Source organism: Parasteatoda tepidariorum, chromosome 1, assembly GCF_043381705.1.
Source record: "Parasteatoda tepidariorum isolate YZ-2023 chromosome 1, CAS_Ptep_4.0, whole genome shotgun sequence".
NCBI lineage: Eukaryota > Metazoa > Arthropoda > Arachnida > Araneae > Theridiidae > Parasteatoda > Parasteatoda tepidariorum.
Window position 1 is genome coordinate 5691257 of NC_092204.1, and position 12176 is coordinate 5703432.

General features: G+C 28.7%; 1 protein-coding gene across 1 annotated transcript in view; it reads left to right on the forward strand.

The window, feature by feature from the left end:
- The window catches only part of LOC107449939 (lysosomal-trafficking regulator mauve), a gene marked incomplete at its 5' end in the record, with an annotated part of 117999 nt that overhangs the window by 56977 nt on the left and 48846 nt on the right, over nt 1-12176 (forward strand). Inside the window, 3 exons of the mRNA XM_071177156.1 lie at nt 5920-6005; nt 8763-8882; nt 10328-10546. Coding sequence (XP_071033257.1) covers nt 5920-6005; nt 8763-8882; nt 10328-10546 — 425 coding nt within the window. The remainder of the gene's footprint in view (nt 1-5919; nt 6006-8762; nt 8883-10327; nt 10547-12176) is intronic.

Consider the following 12176-nt stretch of genomic DNA (forward strand, 5'->3'; position numbering starts at 1 on the left):
ACACAGAGGGCGTTGCTCGCATACAAAACTGAACAACGATATTTAGCAAATTCTAGTTTGTTTTTTTTTTATTAATTTATTTGTTAGTTACGTTTTTATTTTTTTTTAAATCTTTTGATAATGTTTTAATTAAAATTTTATGAACTTTTTATTTTTTAATTTGTTGCTTCCGTTTGGTATTGAATTATTCTTCTCTCATTGAAGGAATTTTTCTCAATTCAAAATGCCACGTAGAGTGAGACCACTCACTCAAGAAGAAATCGATAAGTTAATGTTTGATTTCGATGTTGAAACCTAAGCGGATTTTGAATCTGAGTGTAAGAAGGAAGAAGAAAATAATGAAGATCATGAAATTGATAGTGATGATGAATTTTTAATATATTTAAATACTCAGCTAATCTCAAATGTATGACTTCAAAGTTTCAAAAATAAAGTTTATTAAAAATGTACCGCTTTCATATTACAAATTTAGATGATCATATACAATCGAAACCAGTCTGGAAATTCTACACATTAATTAGAAAAAAAAGATGTACAAATTATACATTTAGATAAGCTGAATTTTTTAGAAGTTCTATAAATATTTACTCTCTCTTTATATTAATACTCAGTTTTTTAATTTTGTAAGAACAGTTGTTTAAAAATCATGGAAAAAGTTAAAATTTGTTTTAGGGGAAATTTAACATTGCATAATTTACCGTTCTGTGTCTGGTAACGCAAATAAATAAATTACCGAATGGAAATACCGAATACCAACGGATAAGACATTGCTGGAGAAATAAAATTATTAAATTTTAACTAAATAATTTAAAGTAAAATTGTTAATTATTACGTATGTCATCGATAAAATATTTGGTATTGTGAGCTAAAAATTATTTTATAGTATTAAAAAATTCCACATTTTGATATTTCAAAATATTTTTTAATATTTTATTTGTTTGTCTTAAAAATTTAGTAAAATTATTTAAAACCTTTAAATATCAGAATTTTAACTTAATTGTATAAAAATTTTAAGGTCTAAAATAATTTATGTTGACCCTTTCTAAAATAGTTATCTTCTAAGATTTTTAATTATGTTAATATTAAAAAAGCAAAATATTATAATTATATTATTAAAGCAGAATATCGTTCTTTTTTTTACTGTGAGTAATATGCAGTTTCATAGTGTTAAAAGGAAAATCTAATTAAACTCTAAATCTAACGTGCACAAAAAGATGAAAGCATGCGTAAATTTCTTCATTGGTAATTATATTAAACCAAACTTTTGAAACCGTGGAAGAAAAAAAAATTTTCTTTAAAAAAATAGCATTTATATTATTAATTTATTCCAAGAAAAAAGAAAAATACTGTAGAAAAGCTAAACATTTTTTAAAAATATTTGTGAAAGGAGGAGAGAGCATCTATCAGAAGGTTTTGAATGCTTGACCTTGAACAGGATGTTTAGTCGCAATGAAACAATTTCTGCTTTTCAAATATTCAAACACTAGCCGCCAAAGGCGGCCAGCTGTCCGCCACGCTAAGGGTTTTCACAAATAAAGTTTTTTAAAACATAGCAGGAAATCTGAAGATTAGTGGACAATTAAAGTGTTCCTGTCTTGCAATTTTGTCTTCATATCCAGTTCTGCTGCAGATGTGTTATAGCTTTCTAGGATGTTTGAAGATGTAACTTTGCTATGGTAACCTAAGGCCTATGGTAAACTAACCTATAATATAACTATCAGGTGGAGACTTGTTTTTTTTTTTTTAAAAAAAAGGCCTCAGAAATTGTAAAAACATGCAAAAGTTGCTTTCGAAATCATCATTGGCCAATAGCTGAAAACCTCTTCTAATCTTCTTTGACGTTTCTCTGATACTTCTTGGGCTCTAGAATTGCTTGTCGAAATTCGGTCATGTTCCATCCTTCTTTGACGTTCCACAGACGTTTCTTGGGCCCTTCTTCTTCTTTGAGAATCTCTTAATATCTTTTTCTTTGACAAAATACAAAGTTTTTTGGAAGGCGGTTCTGCCATGTCAGTAATCGGGTTTTTAAGAAGTCAACGAATACTTTAGAACAACAATTACTATGAAAGCAAATCATGAAACTTCAATATTAAAATCTAAGTGCTTACCTGCAAACTGAAACTTTCTGAAAATAACTAATTACATTTAATAAAAACTGTTAAAATAAAGAATAGAAAAACCAAAGAGATCCAAGGTAAGTGTGATCGTTCCTTCAAAAACAATTAAATTCCTATTTTATATATTATATAGCTACAACGCTTAAAAAAAAAAAACTAAAATGCTAAATACATGAAAAGAACACGAAAACGAATTAATTTTTTATGGTATCAATTTCTATTTCTATATAATTTTTTATGGTATCAATTTCTATTTCTATATCGCTACAAAAATTATCGTCTTCGCTTAAAAAAAAAAAATAGAGCGTGGAAAGAAGAAGAAAAACTTATTATAACAATTATGAACAGCGACAAATATATCAAAGCGAAGCGTTCTATTTACGTATCGAATATGTTGCCACATTTTTAATACAAAAGTTAAACTTTTCTCCACTTTGATAAATGTAAACTAATGTGAACCTTACAATTAAATTATTAATTCCTTCGTATGTTATTGGTTTAAGTTGTCGAAAACTAATATTTCAATTGTAAGGCTCGCATTAGCATACATTTATAAGAGTGGAGAAAAGTATGTGCATTTTTTAATAGTTTTTTTTAATGTGGCTCTTTGAAGACGAAAAAGCATAGATTTTCTTACAAAATGACTGATAACTAAAAAACTAATCCAAATTTTTGAAAAAGAAAAAAAATACTTCTTCATTATGTCAAAACACAGTTATGTGCCGAGTTTCGTGCCTGGGCGAGGCTTCTGGGTCGATATATTGTGATTACAGACAGACACACACACAGCCGCGTTTATTATTATGTATAGATGATAAATTACTGAACTATTTTAGAAAGGTATCGTTCCCGCCTCTTGCTTCAAGTTCTCAGAGACTTCTTTCAAGTTCCGACGAAATCTTTTCATTGAGAGCTTTAGAGTTTGTCATAATGTAACTTATTAAGCACAAAATAAATTGTTATTCCCTCTCTACATATAACCGAAATATTTCTGCCTCTTCCACAGCAGGCGAAGTGCCATTTCCTGCTTTTTGTTGTGTTATCGGTCAGAATATGTTTTCAGTGGTCCTATTTATCATATATTTTGGTGTCTGTCATTTTTAAAATTCTTAACAGTAGTTATTCCAAAGACCTGAAGAAAGACCACTCCTTGACCAAAGGAAATTTATGTTTTACAATCATTATGTGAATAGAACTTGTATGGATGCGTCTGATAACAATTGATGACTTAAAAAGTTTCATATACATATGGCAATCGAGAAATACTTCAACTCAGCGGATACTTTTTTTTTGTATAAAACCTTTCCTACTTCTAACAAAAATTAAAATAAGTAAGAAATTTAAAAGAATTTTCTTTTTTGAATTATAAAAAATTAAGGAAAGTATTAACGTAACCTATCAGTTTAAAATTTCACTGATAACTAATACTGTTACTTATTATTATTTTGCATTTATTATTTTATTAAATTAACTAATATTTCAAAACTAAATTTCAAAATGAAATGGATTTTTTTCCTTTCAATATAGGGCTGAAATATAAGCTGAATAGAAACGTGGCAATTATTTTATTGTGTTATATATGTGTTGTAAAAAAGATAAACAATGGTAATTTTTCTTCTTTGAACATATTTAAAACATATTCTTTAATATTTTCAGTGCTTTTAACATTATTTTTTTGTAATTCTAATAACGTTTATATAAAATATTCTTGTGAAATCTTAATGAACTTATTTTGAATATGCACGTGTAATTTTTATGTAGTTAAGAAAGAAATGAAGACAAAAGGTACTCAAAAAATTTTCGATTTAACCCACTGACGTAAAAAGTCGCGTACGGTTCTGCGCGTAAAAAGTCGCATTTTAACCTGCACTCTTCTCTGCATAGCAAAACCGGTTTTTCCATGTTAATGGATAGGTGAACTGTGTGATGGGGAGAAACGTTCTCCCAATTTTACCCATTTCCTTAACCGCCAATGGGTTAAAGAATGTTTATGTTTAAATTTTGCGTAAATGAAATAGACGAGACTCTACATTTGCTATATTGTAGATCAAAAATGTAGAAGCGTTACAACGTTCATCGTTAGAAGTTTCAAAAATTTGCTTTTTAAAATTATTTATTATAATTAATGTGTTTATGATTTTAAGATGAGAATAAAACTTTAAAAAATGCTCTATTAGAAAAAAATAAATTTCTTTTGTAACAGTTTATTAACAATTTTTCTGATACAATAAAATACATGTTTTATTTTTAAATAATTTTTTAATGAATGCTTGCTTTGCATAAGAGAAAATATCATTCTATTATGCAAAACTAATTATAAGCTATATTTTAACATTTTCTCATAATGTGTTAAACATCGCTAAAAAATGCCAAAGTATGCATAACTATGCCGAAATATCCGCCGATAACAATGCACACTACAACCCTGCAACTTCTGCCTCCAAGAAATGTGGCATACAAATTACAACAAAATGTTTCCTATTCATAGCTGGCCTAAGTAGTTACTGACTAAGTGGGGGGGGGGAATTTCTGCAAAAATGCGCCGTAACCAGAGGAAAATTTTTTCTCCTAGCTGCAACTAATAGGTTAAATAAATTCTTAAATAATGCACATTTATTTTAATGAAGTGAAATGCAAGATTTTGTTTCTCAGTTCTGTATGGGGATAGATCACTAAATACATTCCAGGGAGCTCGTGGTAGGGTACCAGGTTTTGTATTTTTCTAGAAGATGCATATTTTTTGTACGACATCAAAAGATACTGGAAAAAAACTGTAAGACAAGTGGATAAATGGTTAATGTGACCAATGGTTTTAAATGACCAATACAAATGTTTAGCAATAAATACAGTGCTTCCATAAAACCACAGACCACTTTTTACCAGTCAGCGATCAAACGTGCTTCATGCCTTTACCAGGCCTCACAGTTATCCTGTATTTTCTATTTTTTCTATATTTTTGAAAAAAATGCCATAAAGTGTCCTAATTAAAAGAATTAAAAAGTTTTTTGACCTATATTTTTCTTAATATAAAGTTTAGATTTCTTTATTTTTAGTACTTTCTTGAATTGCCGTGCATCAAATTAAATTTTTCTTTCTAAACTAAAAAGTGTTGTTAAAAAACATAAGATTTTTAACTTTATTTTCTTTTATAAATGTCGTTGAACAGCCGACCCAATTTTGGGTTTACGACTACTAATGTTCAATCCTTGTCATTTTGAACCCAATCCAGAAGACAAGGGAACTCCTGAATCGAGTATTGGGACAAATTTGCCTTCGTGGATGACTTTTTGATAGAGCCAACCCTCATTTGTGTTACATGGAGAGGAAGACCACGAAAACCTCCAGCGTTAATTAAACTCTTTACACCTCTTTTCATCCTAGTCACTCTGCCCGAAGGCTAGGCACAGCAGTTGTTTTTCAGAAATAGGCTACTGAAGAAAAGAGAAGTTTTTAAAGAAATAAAACTTTTTCCACATTACAATTCCATTTTTTTTTAAATTAAAAGAAACTAACTGTACACTTTGTAAATATTTTTATATCATTATAAAATAATTAGTTTTTTATTTAATATTTTTTAATTATTAATTTATTATTTTGTAATATTTCCTTTTTTTGTTAAAATAATTAAAAACAAAAAAAAAAAGGTTTTGTGTACAATATAATCTACATGTTTCTTTTGTTCATTAAAAATTTCAGTAGCAAATAGTTTTTCTACTTTATTATAAATATACAAATGAATTTTATGGAACATAAAAATATTAAATCAATTTGTAGTTAATTAACATAAATATTTGTGTTTCAGCTCTAAAAATGGGAAACACTTTTATGCTCTTTCAAATTCTGTGAATTTGTTTACTGCTTTGGAGAAAAAATGCCTCGAAGAATGTGGTAAGTCTTTTTGTAATTAATTGCTGACTTTTGATCATATTTTACAGAAGAGTTTACAGGCTCACTTATGTTGCTTCATACATCAAAAACTGCAAAATAAGTATTTATTTTTACACTAAAAGTTTAAAGTTGTGCAGTGTGCCAAAAAAAAGGATAACTCTGAGTAACTTTTAAACTAATGATCGGATCTTTAGGACTGAATCTAAATGAATTGAAGGGGTAACCACAAATATGCTAATTAATTTTTGAAGACTCTATTTTAAGTTACAAAATCAACAAAAGCATACTTTCTTTGAATAAACATACTCTTTTTTGAACGGATTCGGATTTCTAAAACCCCCAAAATGTAGGAGGGAGGGCCGCAATCTTGGAAATATGGTCCCCATAGCTTGGTCAGAAGAGGGCGCCAAACTTTTTACCCCTTAATGTAAATTTTACTTTTTATGTATTTCCCCATATCTCGAGAACTTTTTAAGCGAATCAAAAAAATTTTACTCACAAACATAATTTTTTTTTTGTCTAAAGATAATTCCGTGCAAAAAATTTTGTATTGTAAGGTATAAAACTTTTTACATCATTTTAAAGAATGTGATTTTTCATGGCAAAATACAAGATTTGAAACTGAGAAATCAAATTTTAACGAAGTAGCATATTTAAAACTTGATTTCTCAGGAACTATTGGACCGATTTTGTTAAAACTTTGTATTTTGCCATCTAAAATCTTATACTTTAAAATGATGTTAAAAAATTGTTTACCTTGATTCAAAATTTTTTCGACGATTTTTAAATAAAATAATAAATATTTACTAAAACTATTTTTTTTTCAAAATTATCTTTGGAATTTTGAATTTCATAATTGTGTGCGAAATTTTCAATTTGCTTAAAAAAAATCTCAAGAAGTGGAAAAATACGCAAAAAGTGAAATTAGATTTAAGGGGTCCAAACTTTGCATTACTGTCCTGACTAAACTATGAACACCATATTTCCCAGATTGTGCTACCCCCTTTATTTGGGGGTCAGAAATTGAAATCTGTCCACACAAAAAATGTGTTTATTCGGATAAAGTATGTTTTTGTGTCTGATTTCGTAACTTAAAATGTCTGCACTAATTAATTAGCATATTTGAGGTCACGTTCTCGAATTATTGAGAAGGAATCCTAGAACGTGCAAATCCAATCATTTAATCAAAAGTTATTCACTGTGGTCCTTTTTTTTGGTGCACTGTACTCCTAATACAAAATATGACAATAGTTTATGGCAGGGATGGCGAACCAATGGCACGCGTGCCATTTATGGCACTCGACACAATATTTTGGGCACGCCACCTATCACAATTGAAGCATATGTAACAATTAAATTAAAATTCAGGAAAAACAAACAAAATAATAAGTAATTATTAATAAAAAAAATTAACAATTAATGCTAAAAAAACAATTAATAGCCATAAAAAACAAGCTAACAATAAATAACTAGCAAAAATAATTTAAGAGTCCTGCTTAAACTAACATCTTACAACCTAATAAAAGTTATTTGTCATCTAATCTGCAACAACAGAAGTCACACTGATGTTACTTTAAGTTGAATTATGCGTATAACTCAGACATTGCAAAATGTATTTTATTTCAATGTAAATAAGGAGTTTTGAGTTGATAGTGTTCAGTATTATTATTTTCCCTATAATCACGAAGTCAAAATTATTTGACGGCACGTCTATGACCTCATTAAAAAAATTTTTTAGAAAAATGGCACGTTGATGTATAAAGGGTCGCCACCCCTGGTCTATGGTGTTGCTGTTCAACGATGGTTATAAAATAAAATAGTTTAAGTAATTATAAATAGTGGTTTAAAAAAATCTTCTTTAGATTAAAATTTATATACATATTTTTTTCTTCGCTAAATGTAAGTGCTTATATTATTTCCAATTTTGAATTTTTCTTTTTGACTTGCATGACTATGCATAATGTATGAAAACTTTAGGTCCTAACCTAAAAAATGTCGCTAGTAAAATCTCCATTATTTTATTTCTCCATTGTTGGTAGATATGATCATGTAGAACAGTGTTTCCCAAAGTGTGATACGCGTACCCCCAAGGGTATGGGAACAGTTTAGCCGGGGTACGCGATCTTACAAGAAATATCTTGCAAGAAACGGAAATATTAAAATCTTATATTTAAAAACAAAGCTAGTAATTAAAAGTTGCAATTACATATTTTTCTACTGGCTATTTTTTTGCAGAGTTAACAGTTAATAATTAGTGGTGTCAACAGCCAGTTGTGATTTTTAACTTTTGTGCAATGTTTTTATAGTAGAAAATACATGTAATGACTATATTCCATACAAATAATCACACCAGATTTTCATAATAATAAACTTAACTTTATTAAAAATTAAAAGAAACTAGTCATTATTTTTATATTCGAGCATCCAGCTCTTAAACAACCAAGGGAGAACCTCTCCCGACCAATATAAACATACCTCTCCCTCGATTCCTAGCATGCCCCCGAAGGGGTGACACAATGCGCCAAGTGCGCCTGAACGATCGCCAAACAGTTGCCAAACATTACAATACATTCATTTTTTTATTAGTGGTACACAGCGTTACGAAAAACTTAGAAAAGGTACACGAAAGTCATAAGTTTGGGAAACACTGATGTAGAACAGCCATTTATCTGTTTTTATAAGTTAGGATTTGTATATCTAAATGCAGCACAAAAGCTCGTCGGAATTTATGATTATATTATTTATTCATTCTTTTAGGTGCTGATTCGCACTGTTTACTGTGCTGGAGAAAATGTTTATGTCATATCTATCAGATTATTTTTGAATTTTCTGAGACTCCCAGTTTCCATCCACCGATTGAGCATTCTCCCATTAGAGGTAGGTTAAAATAGATATTTGAAAATTAGAAAACGAAAATTAATTCAGCATTTTCTTTCAATTATGAGGGAAGGCCTATTACGTTATTCAATTGTATAAAAAAAACTGTACATTTCAGATTTAATCGTTTCTTTGTATGTGTTTCACTCTAAAAATTACTATGTCAGCTGTACGTCAACTCTTTGATCAAAATTATCTTGTTTTATTTTTTTAAAAAAACATTTCTGAGCAACTATTTTAGAATTGTTTTCCCTTTTATCATTATACATATAAAAGCAATATATTGTTTTACAGTTATTAAAAATTGTAACTAATGTAATTTAATATTGTGTCAATAATTGTAACATAATATTTAATAGAGTCTCTTATTACCTTTATCCCTCATTACCTTTGTTTAGATAAAGTTTTTTATGTTTCATACATATAATTTTAAAAAAATTATTGTTTTTTAAATTTTATCCATTTTTACTGCACTTCTATATTGAGACATTTAAAAAAAAAAATTATAAATGTATGAGTTTTCTCAACATTTGAAGAGTTGGTTGCCACAGGAGACTAAAATGAGACTATTTTCAACCTGAGGCGACTATGGCAACTTTTGTTTGCCTGAAAAGGCTAAAAAAAAGTAACTATTTTCTTTAAAAGGAGACTATTGGGAGACTTTTCTGTGCTCCTAGCTATGTTTTTTTTTAGTATAAACTGGGCTCACAACCTGCAGCCTTTGGTAGCTTTTCAACACAAAAAAGAAAAAAAATCTCAAAAAGTAAAAAAATTTTGAATTGTAAATTTGAGTCATCACTTTTTAATGTGCTCAATTTGCACAGATTTCAAGTGATTCTATTTTGTTCCTCCATCGCCTTTTCAACGGTTATTGCTACGAGATTCTGCATGATTTTAAAAACCCAATTTTTAATACAACGTTATGATGCGTGAATTTTGAATTTGAATAATCACTTTTCACAATATGTATACATATATATATTTGCTAAAATAATTATTGATTAAACAGAAAAAGTGTGTGTGTGTTTTTTTTTAATAAAAAAAATTTTTTTTGAATGATTTCCAGTAATTAAAAGTATTTTATTGTCTGTAAGTATACTAATTTTTTTGATATAAAAAGTTAGTGCTAGAACATTAATGTTTATATTGAAATGATCATTTTTGCCAACATGAAACTTGACTAAATGATCATGGTATATAGCAATTAAGTCATTTAATGAAATTTTAGTCACATTTTTGTTCTTATTTAGGCAGCTATTTTACTAGTTTTCGGCAACTATTTTCATGCTTTAGGCTACTGAACGCAACTATATTGTTAATTTTTTCTGTGGCAACCTTGCATTTGAGAAAATTGATTACTGCTATTGAAGATCAATAAGTTTTGGACTCAATAAAATTATTTCTTTTTTTTCTTTTATTTATTGACTCATTGATGTATTAAAAAGACAAGGCCTCATCTGTGTGGGAACTTCTCAGTGAACTGCAAGAAAGCTTGGGCACTTTCTCTGCTCACCATGCTGCAGTGAGTACGGACGATATTCAACAACAGAAATCAACAGCTGACATTGATGTAGACAAATTCTGGCGAGATGTGCCGACTTCAGAAGTCATCAAAAGACTGGAGTCATTGGTTGAAGCTATTACACATTTTATTGTTTTTAAAGGTTATTTTCTTATTGTTATCTGTTTTTTTCATTTGATTAATTCATAAATAAGTTTTTATTGGCTTTAAAGCCAGGCATATCTCAGGAGAAAATGTTTTTTTCAATTAGTAAAACTTGCTTAGTTAAAAATTAAGAAAATTAAGCTTTGTTAAAATTAAGGTTTAAGGAAGGAATTTTCGAAGTTCACTCGTTATATATAGATATGGTGCATAGCGTTTTTAAAAAGTGCTTAATTTTCCCTTTTTGAAAATTAGATTTTTTTTTCTTTACTATTTCGATTTTCGCCAGGTATTATGCAAAAGCGTGCTTTTCAAATTGTTCTATTCAACGTTTTCACTATTCCTTCAATAACAATCCATTTCGGCATACCGTTGGTCCATAACATATGAAAGTGCCAATCATTTTACATATTTTGTGAAATACTTGCGAGTCTGTACAGCATCTACCGAGCTAGGCCCAGTGAGAATATTGCACTCTCATGTGCAACTCTGCTGTTGTTTGCAAGATATTCTCAATTTCAGGCTTCATTTTCCACCTTCGGAAATCGAACCAAAAAATCTCTTGATCATTTTTAATGGCTAATATAATCGAGAAAAGAGTTCTTTGCCAGAAACTAGTTAGGTATTTCATCATGATCATGTAAAGTCTTTGAAAATTATTTTGCATTTTGTTAATGTATATGGTGCTTAAAAATATTTTTTGAGTGCTTAAAGAGTACTTAAAAGGTACTTATTTTTTGTTGAGAGATTTGGCTATGCACCCTAATAACAGAAATAATTACATACCCATGAAAGAAGCTGTTCAAAGGTTATATAAAAATGTTTTTTGTGCTTTTCATTCCTCCTCTCTCATCAGTAACATGCTGTCTGAAATATTTTCTGGGAGGGATTTTAAAATTCAAGCTTTTAATTTCTTTAAATATTCAGTATGATAATTTAAATAGATTAATTTTTAACTAAAAAACTACTTTTAAATATAACTATTGAGTAATATCTATAAATTTATAACTATTGTTTTAATGTAATAGTTTAACATTTTATTTACAAGAAAGCAACATATAAAGATAAAATTCAAAAAATAAATTTTTTTGTTTCCTAAATATATGTCCTATCAAATTTCCGACTAATTTTCAACTAGCTAGAGCATTCCAGTTTAACTTTATGTTTTTTCCTAAAGGACAGTACAAGTTTTAATTGTTTCCTAACTACTAAAAGTAGAATTTTATTCGTCTATTGCCCTTTATCATTAAAGAAATTTTATTATTAATAAAAAGTTTGACCACTGTCTGAGCTGAAACTAGCAAATTTGAATTAGTGTCTTATAACAATACTCGTCTTATGAGGGTTACTAGAAAAATTTATCACCAAAGGAAATTATCACCATTCAAAATTTCGATTATTTTTTTTTGTCTAGATAAAGTGCTTGAATCTTAACTATGTAGTACTCTATACCTTGACAATTGGAGCTTTGATTGTTTTCTAAAAGTTATAACTAGCATTTGTCTTCAAATAGAGTGTATTGTAAATCAAAATTCCTACCACTTTCCAAATAGCTGGAGTACTCATATTTCAACTGGAGCATCATTTCCTGAATGCTGCTGAATCATTTTCCTGAATGCTGCTAGGAATTA